The sequence below is a fragment of the Schistocerca piceifrons genome, chromosome 11, assembly GCF_021461385.2.
Source record: "Schistocerca piceifrons isolate TAMUIC-IGC-003096 chromosome 11, iqSchPice1.1, whole genome shotgun sequence".
NCBI classification, from domain to species: Eukaryota; Metazoa; Arthropoda; class Insecta; order Orthoptera; family Acrididae; genus Schistocerca; species Schistocerca piceifrons.
The window spans coordinates 64406904-64427795 of NC_060148.1; the positions used below are offsets into that span (position 1 = coordinate 64406904).

General features: G+C 41.0%; 1 protein-coding gene across 1 annotated transcript in view; it reads left to right on the plus strand.

Annotated features, from left to right (window-relative positions):
- LOC124719697 (exosome component 10) overlaps positions 1 to 20892 on the plus strand; it is a 152367-nt gene that overhangs the window by 72438 nt on the left and 59037 nt on the right. The window contains exons 8-9 of the mRNA XM_047244904.1: positions 2878 to 3068; positions 13545 to 13701. Coding sequence (XP_047100860.1) covers positions 2878 to 3068; positions 13545 to 13701 — 348 coding nt within the window. The remainder of the gene's footprint in view (positions 1 to 2877; positions 3069 to 13544; positions 13702 to 20892) is intronic.

Below are 20892 nucleotides of genomic sequence, written 5' to 3' on the forward strand. Positions count from 1 at the left end.
TGTATCGTATGAGTGTGGTCATGTTCCAGTTGTACATGTGGTAAAGAAGAGCATGTCAGTCACATCTTTTTTGGGTATACAACAAACAAGTACAATGCTACAAGCCACCTCCTACAATGTTGACATCAATTGCCCTTTGCAGACGTGTATCACACTCACTGTACTGCTCTGCTTGGAAGATTTGAGAATGTATCGCCATTTTGCTGGAAGAACAGGTCAACTTCTAATGTGATTTTAGTGTAATTTTATGTTTATTATTCTTTTTCTTTGGGGGGGGGGGGGGGGGGGGGGGAGCTAACTAACTAACGTGACACCTTTTATTTTGTTCAATATTGTCATATGGCTCTACTACATCAAGTGCCATTTGTCACAGTCACTTGGAGACAATGGTTGTAATGTAACATGACAACAGTGATTCATTTTTGCCATTTGCATCATTTGTGTGTGCGATGTATGTATATTACATAGCACAGTGTACTAAACTCTTGCAAAACTGCTCAGAAAAGTGATAAGATCATTACTACCAAAGCAAGAAAACCCAAACAGTCAGTTTGTAAATGTGCTCAGAAGGGATTACTACTGCAGCCCTACAGTGTATGCAGACAGATGTGAAGCAACCCCCACCCCCCTCCCCTTCTCCACTCACACCCATTCCCGGTGTTCGACTGTTGGTCACTTTATTTTGATTGAGATATACACAACTACAAGTCCTGACTGACTGTGTTCTCAGTGGGTAGGTGGCTGGGTGCAGTAAGGGGACAAGATAGGATAACAGGGTGTATACGAACCGGGAAATCCGGGAATTTTTCGGAATTCCGGGAGAAAACCGGGAAAAACCCGGGAATTTTTCGGAATTCCGGGAATTTGAGGTAAATTTTTGTAATTTTGACTGCAGAATTGATTCTCTAGCAAAGAATGTTATTGTATCCTGCTACTGGAGAATGATACTGCAGCAATAAAATATAAACGAGAGGGAAAAAAATAAAACTTTAGTGGCAAAGGAAATGTGCAATTTACAACAACAAACAACCGTGCACGCACAAGCGTCTGCAAGTAGCAAAAATATGTCAAAGGACGTAGGGCAAAGACTGTAATTCTTCGTAACAATAAACTGCTTGCTATGAGCATGACGTCACAACTGTTCACATTCGGTTCGTTTGACCAATTGCCAGCGATCTGTTGCGCATGCACATTTGACTCGCGTATAAGCAGTACCTTCTCCCGCTACTTGAAGTTTGGCTGTTAGCTGTATCGGTAGTAGCAGCAAGCAGCCAGATGCAAACGAGAAATTTTTTTCTCGCACGCGCTAGCTGCCAGATTCACGCTTGCACAGAGTTGTCTGAGTTGTAGTGGGGAGGGGGTTAACCTCCACATGACCCGTGTTTATGTAAAGTGAATTCGCTGCTTCTCTTCGTGTACTGCTCCCACGTCAAATGAAAACAAAACGGATTTCTGTGGCTGGGAGCTATCAAGTGAATTAAAATACATTCACATAATTACGGAGGGCAAAAATATATTATTGATTTCAGTTTTCTGATTTTATTTTATTTCCAAGTTAGTAGCGGTCAAGCATTAATCGCCTTGCAGAACAGTGAAGTTATTTTTGCAAGTTTGCTAAAGAAATTTGGCTTTATTAATCTTTCCGCCGAGGCGATCATTTTACAGTATTGGCTACTTCCAACTGTTCGCTGAATTTCAAGTGCAATTTCAAGCGCACGTTATCATCTTCTGCCATATATGGCATTATGCCATAATAAAGAACCAAAAATGAGATCGTAGAGTACTGGTACTCCAAGAAAATTTACATCCCTAAAACCACACTGAAAAGCTTAATATCAGATGGGACCTACTTCATTGTGAATCTGGAAAAAGCCAATTTGCACATCAAGCCGAATTATGTATTTTAGTATGGTTTACGAAATTCCGATGCTCTTGGAGTATCCTCTGATGCACTATTTCTTTTATGGTGTAATGTAAGCTATCTTAGTGCTTTATACACACGAACATACGGGCTTCCTACACCACTGCAGTTGCACACGCACAATTATGCCTGTTTTCTGGTGCTCTCTGGCAACTGGTAAATCGAACCTATTTCTAAGTCTCCGAATAGTATTGCGAACGGTGGTTAGAAAAGCGTTACTTTCAAAGTAAATTTCTTTTTACGCAAGATGAATTATGTTACGTGTGAGAAGTGGGATGGATATCTAAATCACAGAGCGTTCGAAACAGAACAATTTGAGGACCAGCCACTTACAAGAATTTCGAGCCGAGACATTTATGTCATAATTTTAAATTTACTGGCACATTTGTGTGATGTGTCTTAAAGTATAACACACGCAAAAAAAAATCAACATTACATGTGAAAGCTTAGCTTCTGTTGTAGCGTGTTAATCTTAGAGACTAACATTATATGTGAAAGCTTAGCTTTTCTAGTAGATATACGGTGCGGCATACATTAATGTAAACCGTTAACTTTTCCTCTTGCGTGTTCGCGCTATGTGACCAGTGATCTTGCTATCGGCTGACTATAACACGTGTCCTATGTTCTGAATAGCCACTGTCATCGGCTGACGAGATCTCGTGGCTTGAGATACGACTCGCTTACAAAAGGACATCGCAACCTCGGTTTCAACGCTCCGGAAACTAACGCGCTGTGTTTGGTGCAATTCGAATTTATACTTTTGTAATTCGAAAATATGCAGCGTATATGTTGCTGCAAATCAAAGGTCTTTCCAAAATTTCTCTCCCTTCTTTTTTTAATTAAAGGTCTCTCCAAAACCTTCTTTGCCCCGTCTTTTCTTTTTTTTCCAGGAAGTTCTATGCGATTGTATAAAACGTTAACCATTCAAAGGATTCTATTTGTGATTTTTGCTGCAGGTGCTGCACGGGGCGGACAGTGACGTGGAGTGGCTGCAGCGTGACCTGGGCCTCTACCTGGTGAACCTGTTCGACACGCACCAGGCGGCGCGTGTGCTGGGGCTGGCCCACCTGTCGTTCGCCTTCGTCCTGAAGCACTACTGCCACGTCACCGCCGACAAGCGCTACCAACTGGCCGACTGGAGGATCCGGTAAAGCGAGCGCACGATATCTGGCGCTATCTTAGGTGCTACTGACACTTGAAGCTGGCTGTGGGAGAGGCAGGTGCTAGACCGCCATTTGTAACCCGATTATGCCCATAATGTGTATTGTAACAGCTGGGACATCGTAACAACAGGGGCACAAGTCGGTGTCGGGCACAGTAGAGAATTGTCGGACCGTTTGTGTGAAGGTGACTTGTGTGAAATAGGCACTTACATTAAGCCACAGAATGTTCTGTGTTGAGGATTTATGAATAGCTCACATCTGTGAGCATTCTTCATCTATGTCTTCAGCCACACATTGCAAACCACTGTGAAATGTGGTGCAAAGTGCACGTCTCATTGTACCAGTTATTAAGATCTCTTCCTGTTCCATTCACGTACGGAGCGTCAGGAAAATGAGTGTGTCAGTGCTTCTGTGCGTGTTGTAATTACTATATCTTGACCTCGTGATCCCTATGTGAGTGATATGTAGGCGGTTGTATGTTGCTAGAGTCGTCATATATGGCCGGTTCTTGAAACTTTCTAATTAAGCTTTCAAGGAACAGTTTATGTCTTCAAGTATCTGCCTGGTCCCTGTATACATTCAATATCCCCTGTTATTCCTATTTGGTATGGGAGTGACACACTTGAGCAGCATTCTAGGATGTAGACGTAGACTAATTGCGTTTCCATAGTATTCTAACAATAAATAGAAGTCTGCCACCAACTGTAGCTGCAACTGAGCCTGTGTGAGCATTTAGTTTTGTGTGCCTACAAGGTTTAACACCCTGGTACTTGAATAATTTAATCAGTTCCATCTGTGACCCATTGAAATTGTTGTCATAAGATGCTGTGTTTTATCGTTTTTTGAAATGCAAAATTTAACATTTCTGAATGTATCAAGCAAGTTGCCAATCCGTCTATCACTTTAAAATCTTGTCAAATTCTGACTAAATATTTGTGCAACTTTTTTTCAGACAGTACTTCATTACAGGCAACTGCATCATCTGTAAAAAGTCTGATATTATTGTCTGCAAGGCTGTTAAAATACAATAAGGTCAGCAGGAGTCCTGATACACTTCCCTAGGGTACACCCAAGATCATTTCTACATGTGTTGACGTTTCTCCATCAGAGATAAAATTTTGTGTCCTTTGTAACAAAAAACCTTCAATAGTCACAAATTTTGCCTAATCACCCATATGACAGTGTTAGTAATAATTTTTCAGCCATTCAACTAATTGTTCCATAATGAATGGAAAAATATGAAACTACTCACTGTGATGCAAATTGCCAATGCAATTGAGTCAGAAAAATAAGTAAAGAAATACTAAAATTGAACACAGTTACAGATGCTTTTCTGCCACAATGTTGAAATTCCAGTACAGAGTTAATTTCACTATAATGACGAGATTTACAGATATTCAGCTCCCCTCGAGTTCGCACTGGCTAGAGAAGTGTTGTGTAAGTAGATAAGTATCGGTTCGCAAATAACTTTGGTTGTACTGTGAAGTCACTGCATGAGATCTTTGTTTAGCCCGTGTTTCTTCACCAGTTATTTTTTACAGCAGGAAGGAGAGTCTGGAACTCATTGAATAGCCTGAATCACTTACAGCATCCAGATAATGCAGAATGCAAGTCTACTCACCCATACAGAGAGGACAGTGCCAAGGGTTCAACCTTGTGGGGCACGACTTCGAAACACTCGAGGGTACAGATCAGCTGCCACACCGAGTGAATGCCATTTTTGGACTCTGTTCGGTTGGAGTCTGAGTCAAAACCCAGACATTCCAAGAAAGATTCAGGAAAGTACTGAGAATTATAATTTTCTGTGTCTGGGAAATGGACACAGAATTCCTCCCTCTCAGACCTCTGCCTTTCTGAGAACAGAGGCCTCTTCTGTGCATTCATTCTCGAATTGCTGTAGTGAGCCTGTGCACGTGTCTTGAATATGAAATTCTACAGATTTCCTCCTGTAAAAATAACACCACTTTCACACCGTGACACAGCTAATCTTGGTCAGATCGAGGTTCTGTAGGTGGTATATGACAGTGGTTTCCCACTGCCCAGTTCTCCTTTGTATGGGGTGGCATCTGGAACTGGTGTCCGTCATATCCACAGAACTGCCCCACTTCACTCATGAATCTCCTCTTTCATTATTTGAGGCAGGGCCTTATTTCTGTGCATTTTGGGGCCTTTTCCTTGTATATGTGTCACTGCTGTCCCAACCACAATATTTCGGGCAGCCGGAGGATGGATTTTTTGTACCAGTGTAGGCATCATGCTGAAATCACGTTGTGTACTGAATCGTCAAAAAATGTGATGTTCTTCTCGGAACTGGCAGATGCTCGACAAACTGGAGCCGTGAAGGGAAGTGCAAAAGCCATTGAGCGTGATGCATTTGCCTTCTTTGCAGGTGCTTTTCTGGAGTCTGTTTTTCTTCTGAAGAGGACACGGCTGTTTTCTTCTCCTCCTTTATCCTTCTCCTCTGTTCCAGAGTGCCTCATCATTGATGGTTCATTAAAGCCTACTCTTCATTTAGGCTGGAGATTTGCTCAGAAAGTTCACTTCTTTGTGACTGCAGTACCTGTGAGTCTGTGCTGTATAGAACAGTCAACTGTAAGGGGTAGTTGAGTTGCACACTGAGACATTGGCTGTATTGGTCTTAGCAGCTGTCAGATTTTCAGGCTGCCAGAGTTCACACTTGCATCTCTCAATTTTGAGTGCGATGTGTGTGTTGCAGGTTATTGATTCGATATGACTTCATCTTTCCATAGGTGGTGTTAATGAAGTTGATGTACGCCTCCTAAATCTTGGGTCATCAGAAACCTGAGAAGCTCCATTTCATTTGGTGAGCTGCTGTTTGTCTGGTAGTGGTGGTGACTTCTCAAGCTGACAGAGCGATGATTTAAGAAACTTTAGACTCATCACATCCCACGGCTCATACCTACCTCTTCTGGTGCCAAAGAAAGCTACCGGACACTTCTCTCTGAGCAAGATTTCAAATGTTCCACTAGTTCTTGTCTCAATGTGACAAGACTTTATAAATACCCTGACAGTCCAAAAACTTTAACGACTGGATTAATAGAAAATATGGAAAGTTAAGATGACGGTTTTAATGCTTGAGGTGTTCTATGTGCGTCCCCTCCTCTGTAGTACAATGCACAGGACATTTGTACAATTGTGTGAAAATGTCAGAGAACACCTTCCTAGGTATTTTGTTCCACTTGGCCCTTATATTGGCTCATATGTCAATTATATTGTCAAAGCATTGATACTTCTTTTAAAATTCTCCATTTTCTCTTTTTGTGATAGATTTGTATGATAACTCCAAATCTTGTCACCCGTGATGATTTTTTTCAGAAAAGAATTGTCCTCATTTTTAATTTTGGTTGTGGTGTGGAAGGTCACCACTTGTCGTTTTTGCTCAGAATTCAGAGTGTGTGGGACAAACTTTACACACACTTTACTCCCCTTCAGAATATTCTGGCGAATGTCTTGTTCAGTCAATTTTGATATGTGGCTCCATTGCAATGTGTGACACAACAGTGTTGGCACACTATGGCCTAACGGCCACTGCTTAACACTGACTGTTCAAAACCAGCTCTTAGAAAGCATATCTGTTATTTACAGTTCTCAGGTCAAGCTGCTACCATATTGGGGGTCTCTGTGTCACTCGTACTCCAGGAATGAAATAAGTTTTGGAACTTTTAGAACAGATGGTTACATACATTGTAGCTAAATGACCGTACAGATATTTATAGGAAATATCCCAAAATTTTATACCTCATCCGCCGCAGAAAAGAAAGTAATTTATGTAATGCTGTGTAATGGTACCACTACAATTTCTGAAAGTCACACTTCACTTTTCAAGAAATAAAAGTGAATTTAGAAAAATACCACTTGTTGCAGTATCAAAACAGTGATATTTTGGCAGTTACGCATCATCCACCCTTTCCCCCTTTCCCTGGCTGCCCCCTCTGTGCCGTGCAACCTGTCAGCTGCTGCCTCGTTTACACCCCCCCCCCCCCCCACCCCCCCCCCCCAAAAAAAATCCACTTCTGGAATTTTGTAATCATTGCCCTCTGTGTGTTGTGCCACAGTGTGCAAATCCATAAACAAAGAAATACCCGAAGCCACTCTCTGTGGCTGACCGTGTTTTCTTTTTGAGAATTGGAAAATTCTACCTCACTTTTCCGAAATTGCATTTGGTTACAACACACTTTTTTCTGACAGGTGTGTTGTAAGCTGCTTATTCTGCAGCTGTAAGGTTCTTGTGAGGAGTTGTAAACAATGAAGTGAGTGCGTAATGACACCATTTCTGTGGAGGCACACACTTTTCGCAGCCACAGCTCGGCACATGTTAGCATTTCTCTGTATCGTTGAATTATGTAGTGAACTGGACTCATTTACAGTAACACTAGTTGACCCTTCTGCTACATTTGAGTACCTTGAGTGTTAAGGCTGGCAAGTCCTGCTTTGTTTGTCTGTGTAAACACATATGGATGCTGTTTAAATTAGCACGTGTACAACCAACAGCAGTTGTAACGTAACTGAGAAAATTAAGAATTAAGGGCTCACATGCCGATGGTTATGTACGAATGTAATTATTTGTATAATTTCCCATTTGCTACTGTAATTTTTCATTTATTCTGTAGTCCTGACTTGGCGCCCAGTTCCCTAGGTTAAAAGAACATTTGGCTGGAAAGCGATTCAGCTCCGACGACGAGGTGAAAGAAGAGGTTCATAACTTTGTGAACAGAAATGGTGATTATGTCAAAAAATAGCTAAATTTTCAAGCTTTAAACTGATGCAAACCATTGTAGAAATAAACAGGTCTATGTACTTATAAAAAAAATAGGAGACCTTACTTTTGGGATTACCTTCGTAGTTAGCAGTGCTCGGAAATCTTCAGTTCTTCTAAGGTTTCTACATGTGCGATACTTCTTTGGGACACTGATACCTACGCTCTAACCCTTGAATGCTGTAAGTATGGAGGAAATTAGAGAGAGTTACCCAGTAACTTGTCCTTGTCAGTAGAGCATGCCTGAGGGAGTGTTGTGGTGAGCAGGACACAGTTTTTTTAACTGAATTTGTTTAAAAGTCATTGCCTCCTTCGATTTGTGCTCTCAGTTACTTGTAAGCAAATAATGTTAATTAACCAAGGCTTCATGTGTATTTCATGGTTGATTGAGAATCTCCTCCTCCAACTCCTCCTCTTTCCGCTGCAGCCTATTTTAGTTCACTACTGGATATAGGTCTCCTCCGTATGTTTCCTTTGTTGTTGGTTTTGAACCACCATTCTGTTCAGCCACCCACTTCGCGTCATCTAGCCCTCTCTTCCAAAGCCTTCCTAGTTTTCCCAGAGCCTCCAGTGAACAATTCTAGGGGTCCTGCAGGTCTCTCTAAAACATCTGTTATCTTCATTCTCTTTGTAATGAGCTGTGATTGAATCCTATCCCTGAGCCTACCTCCTAGCATCTGTTGCTCCTTGGCTTGTTGTGTGTGCTGTAGTTTATGAGCTCTTCTATCAGTTAGTCATAGTTTCTACATCATAGGTTGTAACTGGTAGTATGCATGTTTAAGGGGTGATCAAAAAGTTCCTGTTTGAGGGTGTTGCTGAGTGTATATGCGTCATAGTGTGAATTCAATGTGTGTGTGTAAGCACTGAGATGTAGGTGAGGGATTAGTGTGGCATTCATGTCTTCCCAACACGCTTGCAATAAATGCGGACATGTGAACAATGGCAACGTTACTACCAAATTCGTGAGACATACGTCGGAGAATGAAGAATGTGTGTGGGGCAGCACGTCGTGCAGAATTGACAACTGTAGTGGGAGTCACTCGAGCACCACTATAATCCTGACCTCTCCATGTGCCATTATCACGGCTTTGGTACTTAAAAATGACCTTGAAGGATTGATGATTCCTGTCGGATGAGGATGTACAGCAGGCAGTTACGGACTTCCTCATGCAGCGGGACACGGTGTTTTACCAACTGGGTATCTTCGGATTGGTGCGCGGATGGGATGATTGCCTCAATGCTCATTGTGATTTTTCATGATTGGCATACTGATTCTGGATTGTACAGCCTTTTAACGGAAACATTTTGATGGCTGCTTGTAGTATAAATGTTAACCTTCAGGTTATTTGAGACATCGTAGTTGGTGAGAATGATATCTGTTTTGTGGAAACCTGCCCAGTTCAGTGCTATTCCACGAGAAATGTCTGTGTTTTGGTTGTTTTTCCCTGGTGTATTATTGTGGCCAAAGCAGATGTGTTTGTCGACTGCTTCTACAGACTGGTTTCTGATTAACTCTGGTTGCGTGGGCCTACTACAGGGTGATTACAATTAAAGTTACACTTTCAGAATGCTGTAGAAATAACATCACTGGTCAGGATGACGTCAAATTGCAATGGAATATTATTGGAGAAGGGGCAAAACATGTGGCGGAAGAAAAAAAATAGTGTGAAAATTTATCAGTAGATGGCGCTGTATGTGTCAGATTTTGTAAATGAAAACACCTGTCATGGGCACAACCAATTGAAGTTGGTATAAACACACCGGGTACATGGCTTTGCCTCATTGCGCATCTGCGAGTTCACCGTGACTGTCTCAATGCAGGATCGCACTCTGCTTGTGAAACTGTATTACAAGAATGATGGCTGTGCACACATCGCTCTGCAGAAGTTCCGGACACTGAAGGGTTTGAAAAAAGGCATTGGTCCAGTGACTGCCGTGAGTCTGGAGAAAATGATTTGGAAATTCGAAAAGACAGGTTCTTTTGGTGTGTGACCTGGTAGAGGGAGGAAACGGAATTGATTCAATGTCAGTGGAGGCAATGGCCACAGTGGTGGTGGGCAAACTTGTAGTGGACGGAGAATTGAACGAACATTGCGACATACCCGTGAGCACGGTGCGTAAAATCCTACAAAACATCCATCTTTGCTATCCATACAAAATTACCCATGTGCATGAGTTGCTTCCTGTTGTCCTGCCAGCAAGAGAAACCTTAGCTTTAGAATTTCTTGCTTGCATGGAAGTGGACAATGATTGGCTGTGGAAGATTTTGTGGACAGACAAAACCCACTTCTATCTGACAGGATATGTGAATACACAGAATTGTCGAATATGGGAAACGGAAAATCCACACACAAATCAACCAGTATCCCTTCATCCTGAAAAGGCCACTGTTTTATGCAGGTTTACGGCATCATTTATCATAGGGCCATAATTTTTTGAAGAGACAGGTGCTTCCGGTCCTGTTACCTGCACCATCACTGGTAAGCGCTATGAGTGTCTTTTTGCGCAACCATGTCATTCCAGCTCTCCAACACTGTGGACGTGTAGATGGGATCATTTTTATGCAAGATGGTGCACCTCCACACATCGCAAATCCAGTTAAGCAGCTGCTGAAGCGCCATTTTGGAAATGCTACAATTATCAGCTGCCATTTCCCTATAGCTTGGCCATCCCGATCACCTGATCTTATCCCGTGTGACTTCTGGATGTGGCGCTATCTGAAAGATGTTGTGTTCAATGTTCCGAATGCAAACTTAACTGCATTGAAGGCACACATTGTGCAACACATTCTGAACGTGATCCCGGAAACACTTAGATCAGTTGTGGCCAAAGCAGATGTGTTTGTCGACTGCTTCTACAGACTGGTTTCTGATTAACTCTGGTTGTGTGGGTCTACTACAGGGTGATTACAATTAAAGTTAAACTTTCAAATTGATTTCAACTTGTTGCAGAAAACAGTGGACGGCATATTGGACATGTTTTGCGTCGGTCACACAGAAATTAATAATCCGATTTGATTTTGATTGATACGTTTTATGGGTTTTTTTGTCTCAGGACAGTTAAAAACCAATGTAAGTGATGCTTTTTATGCGGTTTTTGGCCTCAGGACAGTTAAAAACTGGTTTTTCCCATCCAATGTGATATGACCTTGCCTTGGTGGATGGGCTTACGTAACTAACTTTACCACACCTGTACACCCATGCACACTGAGTAGAACAGTTTGCATAACGACAAACGTACACCTTAGGCATTGTTGTATGATTCATTTGTGATTTGTAGTCGACTACTATTAAATTATAGTGCTTACAGGGCCATGTGTTGCTACATTTTGTAATTGTTTATTTTTCTTCTGCCATATGTTTTGCCCCTTCTTCAATAATATTCCATTGCAATTTGACGTCATTCCGATCAGTGGTGGTATTTCTACAGCAGTTTGGAAGTTTAATTATAATCACCCTGTATTTAACAATACTATGAAAAGGATAGTTACTAGTCAACATATAGCGGAGGTGCTGTCTCGCAGATAGGCACAACAAATAGACTTTCACACACACACACACACACACACACACACACACACACACACACACACAAATGGTCAGCTGAAGCCAGACGTGTGTGTGTGTGTGTGTGTGTGTGTGTGTGTGTGTGTGTGTGTGTGTGTGTGTGTGTGTGTGTGCGCGCGTGCCCTCACGTGCATGCATGCTTTTTTTTTATGAAGACCTTGTTGGCTGAAAGCTTATTTTGTGAAAGTTTTTTCTTTTGTTGTGCCTATCTGTGACTTATCATCTTCGCTTTGTGGTGAGAAGCAACTATCCTTTTCATAATATTGGTACATTCAATCCTTGAGTTTCCATTACTGAGGTTTAGTATTTTTATTTTACTGAAGTTCATTTCCAAGCCAGTTTTCTCAGAGGCTATTTTTAGTTCTCAGATCATACTCTCCACTTCTTCCAAATCTTCACTTATGAGCACATCATTGGCAACATGCAGATGGTCATTGATGTTTGCTCCTCTCTGATTCCTGTCAAGTGATTCTAATACATCTTCAAATGTGAGGATGAAGTGGTTCGGAGGGATGGTGTCACTTTGGACGAACTCTTCTGCCAACTGGGATCTTGGTGGCAATAGTGCCTTCGTCAACTCTGACAGTTATTGTTGTGTGCTCAGACGTGTCTCTCAGCGTCTTTATATATCTCGTGGTTATCCTGGGGTTGTCCAGGGCCTTCACAGTGGACCATATCACCCAAAGTTGAAAGCTTTTCAGCAACCTAGAAAGGCCAGATGAATTCTGTTTTTATACTCAGTTATTCTCTTAAGGAGAAGGCAAATAGTCTGTATGTCATTTGTAGCCATGAAACCTTTCAAAAGTCCACTTGCTTGACATGTCGATAAAGATCAAGTTCTCTTGTGGTGTTGTGTGTTACAGTTCTAGTGCAAGGTAATAGGATGATAGTTCTCCAAATTACAAAGAAAAAAGTAATGATTTCAGGTGATGATTCTGAGATATAACCTCTTCTGATATGTCTCATCCTCAGGATGGCACAAATTCCTTCTTTTTTGTAATAAACTTGTAAGTTTCTGACAGCCCACGATTTGCATGTGGGAACAATGCCTGAGTCAACAGAAGAAAATATGCAGCTGTGAATTGTGTCAACCATCATCTGAAGTCTGGAGTTTCAGGCACAGTGATCACTCTACTGTGATATGCAAGTAGTAGCATCTCGATTTGAAAAGATAGGTGACCAGATAAATACCCGCAACCTCGTGGCACTCTGATTGCAGCCTAAAACAAGAGGCCAGCTGAAGGAAAACATACACCGGAATATTGAAACAGTCAGCTTTGCGCCAACTTAATTTGAATGGCATTTAAGCAGCATAGAAATACGTAGAAGTGAAGGATGACCATGTACAACATTCACACTTACTTTTAAATTGTAGTAACCTGTAAAAGTATTTTCTGATGTTAAACACAATTATTTTTGTATTCCTGAAGCTGCTATCGATGCAGAACTGCTTTTATCTCAAACAGTGTTATTTCACAACACTCATGTGATATATGGGGGTGATCCCAAAAGTAAGGTCTCCAATTCTTTAAAAAATATAAAGAAACATTTACAATAAATTGTACATAATGGCCATTTTGATTGATGCATTTGTGTAAATGCTGTAGCAGTTTTTGTATGGCCATGTCATACTAGCCCACCACCATGCTACTGAAGATTTGTCAGACCTCATCGTTCACCCTGTCATCATCAGTGAAGTGTCTCCCAGCCAAGTATTCTTTCAACTTGGGAACAGGTGGTAGCCACTGGGCACTAAATCTGGACTGTAGGGATTTCCCATCCATACTGTTGCCGAAGATCCACGATTTGACAGACAATGTAGGGATAAGCATTGTCCTGGAGAAGACAAACAGTTTCCCTGCTGCCCCAGTGCTTTGGAGCTTTTAATTTGTATGATTACCCTCGTGAAAACAGCACGGGCACTGATGATCCAGGTATAGTGCGCCCTAAACACACACCTGAACCCGTCTGTCAGGCTGGTCCCCATCCTGTACTCACCTCTCCCCCCTTTTCCCAACACCCCCTCATCCCCCTCCCATTCCCAGTGACGACAAACAGAGCTCTGGGAGCTGGAGACTACCCCACTGTTACCAGTTTCCACCGTCTGCTGTCCGCAGGCCCCTGCCGGAGGAGCTGGTGAAGTACGCACGCGAGGACACGCACTACCTGCTGTACGTGTACGACCTGATGAAGAATGAACTGCTGGAACGTGCCAACGGCAACACCAACCTGCTGCTCTCCGTCATCCAGCGCTCTACCGAGATTTGCAAGAAGGTACGTACCGGGAGGAAGTCAGACATCTGAATAAGTTTTCGGGGAGCTGACAAAATAGAGGAAGATTCTACAGAGTCTTGAGGAGGTGGTTTCTGATATGATAATACAGACTGAAAACGGACATATATTTTAACTTGTAATATGACTTTAAATCCCTGTATTCCTTTCTGGGGATATTTGTGTGGAGGGTGGCCAGTTTAGAGGAGAAGAGAAAGTTGTTATTGTGGTCTTCAGTCCTGAGACTGGTTTGATGCAGCTCTCCATGCTACTCTATCCTGTGCAAGCTCCTTCATCTCCCATTACCTATTGCAGCCTACATCCTTCTGAATCTGCTTAGTGTATTCATCTCTTGGTCTCCCTCTACGATTTTTACCCTCCACACTGCCCTCCAATACTAAATTGCTGATCCCTTGATGTCTCAGAACATGTCCTACCAACCGATCCCTTCTAGTCAAGTTGTGCCACAAACTCCTCTTCTCCCCAATTCTATTCAATACTTCCGCATTAGTTATGTGATCTACCCATCTAATCTTCAGCATTCTTCTGTAGCATCACATTTCGGAAGCTTCTATCTCTTCTTGTCTAAACTATTTAACGTCCACGTTTCACTTCCATACATGGCTACACTCCATACAAATACTTTCAGAAACGACTTCCTGACACTTAAATCTATACTCGATGTTAACAAATTTCTCTTCTTCAGAAACACTTTCCTTGCCATTGCCAGTCTACATATTGTATCCTCTCTACTTCGACCATCATCAGTTATTTTGCTCCCCAAATAGCAAAACTCCTTTACTACTTTAAGTGTCTCATTTCCTAATATAATTCCCTCAGCATCACCAGACTTAATTTGACTACATTCCATTATCCTCGTTTTGCTTTTGTTGACGTTCATCTTATATCCCCCTTTCAAGACACTGTCAATTCTGTTTAACTGCTCTTCCAGGTCCTTTTGCTGTCTCTGACAGAATTACAAGGTCGTTGTCGAACCTCAAAGTTTTTATTCCTTCTCCACAGATTTTAATTCCTGCTCCCACTTGATTGCAGTAAGCAGGTTCAAGTGGGTGTAGGCCACAGCGGTTTTGCAGAGGTGAGGGGTCTTGCACAACACAGGGTAGTGTGGAGAGCTGCAGCAGACCAGTTGTCAGACTGAAGATGCTGATGCAGAAGGTGCTGATGCTGATGATGCTGAAGAAGAAGAAGAAGAAGATGATGATGATGATGATGATGATGATGACAGAAACAATAACTACAACTACAACTGCAACTGCCTAATATGAGCAATTAGATGTTACTGTCTTTACCAGCAAATCGAGAGGTTCTGTGGGAGATTGAAAAAAAAGTTTTAATCCTGAATGGTGTGCAACAATTTGTTCATCATGAATGTAAATGAAAATAACAGATGAAATGACTAGGAAACATTGCAGAATCAAACAGTGGAAAATCCAGGATGGAATAATGAGAGTATTATGAAATACATAGATTGCTACTCACCATAAAGCGGAGATGTTGAGTTGCAGATAGGCAAACAAAAAGACTGCTGTACTGTATAATACGGCCTGTATAGCAGTGTTTTTGTGGTGTCTGTCAGCAACTCAGTGTCTCCCTCTATACGGTGAGTAGCGATCTATCCTTTCTGAGAAACATTGCGCCTTTCTTCACCGTGACTGTGTTACTTCACTGCATGTCGAACAGTTTCATTATTTGGTGGAGAAAAATAGAGAATTGCAGTGCACTGAGCGTCGCAGCTTCGTGCACCTACCGAAATCAGTACCACAGTGTGATTTTGTGAACATCTCTGTTGCAGCGCATCAGTGTTGTCACAGCTTTATAGTCGGTTACTGTTTTTGCTTGTGGCCATTAGTGCATCACAATTGAAACCTGGCAACAGAGCTACGAGCTGTCAGCAATCTTCTTATGCCGTGCTGACTACATTTGTTTTGTTTTTTGTCATTTGAAGAAGCTGTCATATCCTCCTATGACATCTCTTTCGAGGCACGAACATCAGACTGAAAAGAATGTGCCCAGAAATGGTTTGAATGCGTTCAGAAGTATACAGATTTTATAAGTGAGTATTTTGTGAAGTGGTAAAACAATTTATACAAAGAAATTGTAATGTGGTCCTCCTGTACAAATACTTGTACTAAACAGGCATTGTGGATATGGCAAATATCTCCGAACTCAAAGGGGAGGTATACCTCGCTTTGTTTGGGTGTAAGAAATTGTCAGCAGAAACCTGTAAATTCAGGAAAAAGTTTTGTGAGATTTAATTGCAAAATTCCAGCTGGCCGAGGGCACTGCATATTTGCAGACTCGCGTGTTTACTTATGAGCATGTGGCAATATAAGTAAATCTGTAAATAATTTGTGATTGTGGAAATTGTGTGTTACACAGTTCGCGGGAGGGGGGGAAACACTACAGATTTTTACTGAAGCCTGCTGTGAAATGGTGTATTGTGTATTTGAACGTAAGACAAATCCACATGTATAGGACTTGTGAATTTACAAGAAGCCTTTGACAGTAAAGCGGAATACGCTCTGTGTAACTGTGAAGTTAACAGGAATAAGGTACAAAGAGCAAAATGTTATCTACTACTTGCACAGAAACTATACTGCAGTTGTAAGGAAGTGAGACAGGGTTGTAGTCTATCCCCCATGTTACTCATTCCACGAAGTGAGTAAGGAAAATGAGGAGAAATTTGGAAAATGATAGCAAAGTACGTGACCAACAGTTAAATAAATTTTGTGGATAGGAAAATTCTTTGGAGAGGACCATAAAACATCCGGCCGTATCTGACCATTAGGAGAAATGTCAGTACCGTAAACATTCTTGACACTAGCTTAACTTTCAAAACTGATGCACTGTTCTATAAAAGTATCCAGACAGCTGTTAATGAACATCAGTATAGGGTGTTTCCACCCTCTGCCTTTGTGACAGCTCAAGCTCTGTGGAGGACATTTTTAAGGTGGTGTCTAAATGCCTACAGAGAAATGGCAGCTAATTCTTCCTCAAAAGCCAAAGCAAAGGAGGTAGTGACTGTTGCACACTGGGATCTGGAGCCAAGTCGACATGCTAACTCATCCTGAAGGTGTTCCGTGTGTTCAGGTTGGGACTTGCGTTAGTTCTGTTAGTCGATTTTGGAATAACTGTGCTGGGAGGTAGCACAATAGCTAAAACAAAGACTATGAATCGGAATGAAATTTATGTAATGAGAGATAATTACTACTTTAAGTACTGGAATTAAAGCATGAATTCTTGTAGAAACTAAATTTGATTCCGTGAACAGTCTTCCTCGCAACATAAGACAAATTCAATGCAATGTACCAATACTGAAGTCACACAAACGGTATTTTGCAGCAACTTGGTGGTTAACAAAAAGTCAATTGTCCAGATTAAAGTCATTATTAAGTTACACTGACATAGTATCGGGGTTTTAAAGCTTTATAATATTTATTACATTAAACTTACAGCTATAAATGATATGTCAAATGAAGGAGCCACTCAAACAGTTGTGTTTGCCATAGCGAAGTACGCGATTGGTTGAACTTCACTGTACCCAAGCACTGGATAGGCCGCACGGGGCCCAATGACAGGGCTTGCTTTGCATGGCTTCCACGTTCATCCGACCTAACACTGTGATTTTTTTCCTTTGGGGCTTCATCAAGGATTGTGTGTCTGTGCCTCCGCTACCAGCAGACCTCCCTGAATGCTGCAATCACTGAAGACACACTTATCAACGTTAGGGAACAACTCAGCTATAGACTTGATGTGTGCCATGTGACAAATGGTGCTCACATTGAACATTTATAAGGTTCTTGGTAAAACTGAGTTGCTCTTTCATTTGACATATCATCTATAACTGTAAGTTTAATATAACAAATATTATAAAGTGTTAAAACCCCAGTATTCGTTTATAAACACCCTGTATATAAGATGTCTTGCAGGATGTAAGAAATTACTGCCTCATGTTATGATTGCAGGTGAAAGTCATGATTTTCTTTATCACACACATCATTGGCTACACTCATTGTTGATGCAGGAGTAAAATTACACAATCTTTTTGTATGAAGTCTAAAACATAAATACTCTCAAGTGAGATTGAAACAAAAGCTGTTTAAAAAATTGAATATTCTCCTGACATTGTTCTTTTGTTACAAAGACAATTTTAAAAGCCTATCTTGCAGTCTTCTGCTGTGATGTACCAATTTCTTATTACTAATGCGGAAAACAAAACATTCATTTAAATTGATATTACGAGAAAAAAAAGGAAAGGTATTACACAGACTCTGGGGAGGCCAGTCCATTTCAGCATATGTTAGTGTTCAACAAACCATTGCATCACTGGTGCTGCTTTATAATAGTGTGCATTGTCATGCAAATTCAGTCAGCCTTTGTCTCTGCTCTGTTGCCCTACTGTATGCAGTACTCAATGCTATTTATGTGTTCTTATTCTTCCGCATTTAGTATTTTCATAAGCGCAGTAAGGGGACCTTTCTTTAGCCACAAAAAACAACTTTTGGGACGGCGGCTTTATTATAGTGGTGGTGGTTTATTGTTGTCTTTGCCCAGCATCTTTCTCATGCGAGCCTGGCAACTATTTTTGTGGTTAGCCAGAAAGTGATGGACAACATACTGCTATTAGTTACCAGTATGTACGGCCACATTCTGGTCCATCGCACTGAAAGAAATGTTTCTATTTTCCTTATACTTAGCAGGATCAGGACCATGGTTATAAATGAAGGTATAAAGTTCCAGTTCATACATATATTGAGTAAAGTATCTCACGTACAATACTTTGAAGGTCACTATGTTCAATTGACAGTAAATCTCTCGATTCTAAACAGCACAACTAGCAGTTCAGAGGTGACTTCTACGGTTCATTCCTACCAAATTGTCCTTGACCCTGACTGCTAATACTCAAATAAATTTTCAAAATAAATGCTCACCACAAAAGTGGAAATAATATTCACCACTTGCCACACGGATTTGTAATTATCACAGACGCCACACTAACAGTTACTTAAGTGAAATCTAAGCGATCCACGACAGTATACTGTCCTTCCAAGTTCACTATCAGTTTTTACTGCAAATACGCTGACGTCATTCGAGGCAGAGCATGATCCGACATTTAACCGACGTGGATTTTACAGTGGCTTAGTGCGAATTGAGCCTTTCTCCTGCCTTTCGGTCTGTATTTATATGTGTGCCTCAGCGGATGGCCGAGGGAACATCTACCTTATGCACACGCAGCAGCCTCTGAATGACCGTTTCCTCGGACACAAAATCTTTAATAACAAAGTTATGAATTAATAAGAATCTTCTTAATTTTTACGTGTATTTAGGTAAGTTGGTTGAAAACACAGAAAAAATTTCAGCTTGCGTGATTAAAAACTTTGCCTTCTAGAATTTTCATAGTGGAACTAATGGTAGATTGTTACCTCTGAACTATAATAGATCTTGTATTATGCCTTATTGATACTAAAATTCTAAAATTTGTTATAGCTCTATTATTTGGTGGGTTTTATCATCTGCTGTAACCAAAATTTTCTATCATTAAAATTACAGGTACTTAATCTACTACAAATGGGTCTATTTTAGTTAAAAATTTGATTTTCATTAAATTACTCAAAAACTGTAAGACGTAGCTTAATGTGGTCTCTTAGTTATTATTTTTATTGAACTCTAGCATAAAACAAATTTTTATGTTTCTAAGTTTAATATTTAGCGCCTTCAATTTTTCTTAAAAATGTGGATTCCGGTTGTAATTTTCATTCTTTTACTTTGAAACTTGCACCACTTATTTATGACCTCCATTGGCACATTTTGTCCAAATTCTGGCTTTCTAGCTTTATTATTTAGTGCCACTTATTTTTTTCTTAAAACTGTATTTTTATGAAAATATTGTTGATTTAATTACCTTAAGACCTGATAATTAAAGCGTAATTACAATAAAGTATATGTTGACAAAGTTCGAATATAAAATTTTGACTTAAGTTTTATACTTAATTATGGTGCAGTACTTGTGCGCTACGCGCAGACGTGTTAAGGTGAAGTGGCGCTACTAACAGTGAACTGGGGTAAGACCTGGCACACTCGCTCGCCTCTGTATCTCACATACGATACAGTAATTATTTCGCTTCAGACTACTTACTTTGGCAACACACATGATGGCAAGTAACATTCTCCATGCATTTGGCAAACAAACCCTTTCATCGAATTGCCACAGGATATAGTGTGATTCATCTTTCAAAACCACTCATTCGCAGTCATCCACTGTCCAGTGGCATCGCACTTTACTTAACCTCAGGCACCGTTTAGAACTGAATACAGAAATCGTGGCTTATGAGGAGCGGCTCGATCATTGTACCCCAATCTCTTTAACTTCTTATGCACAGTCATTGTTCAGGCTTAACTGCTAGCAGCACTGTGGAATTCACAAGTGATTCTTTTTGCTGATTTTATGCATTTTTTTACAGCCACTGTCCGCAGTTATCGACGGTCCCTGTCTGTCAGTAAGTAATGTCTGCTTGGTCTAGAGTTAGCTGCGGTTGTTCCTTCCCTTTCCAACTTCACAGTGACATCTCCAGCAGTCAACTAGGCCAGTTTCAGAAGCTTTGAAATGTCACTGACAGATTTGTTACTCATGTGACATCCAATGCCTAGTCGACATTCGAAGTCACTGCCCTCTCGTGGCCGATACTTTGTGCCTACTGCTTCTCTCCTCACAACACAGTACTCCCCGCCTCCTTTTATACGGGTGGGTCTGCCTCTTGTGACATCTTATCGGCCAATTCTGCATTGCATAGGCATGTCCCGATACATTGATCCGATAGTGTAGTTCCTTGTTCAGGGAGGAGAGAGTACTAGGTTGAGGAATATTAGAAAGGAAAGTCCAGTCAGTCAGACCACTGGATGAGATGGGCCTACGTGTAATGATAGTGGGGAAAGGAAAGGAGACCCCGTGCAAAATGGAAAAGTGTGGTAGAGGAGGATATGCATTGGAATTTGAAAGAAAATTTATTCAAGGAGACTTGGGTATGAGCTTGCAGAATAAAGCCTCATAAACTCTAAAGAACTCGCATATACAGGGTGATTCATGAAGATATGCAAATATTTTAATATGTTATTCTACAAGTAAAACAAAAGAAAAAAGTTTGTATAAACAAATGTTTAATTACGGTGTTACGG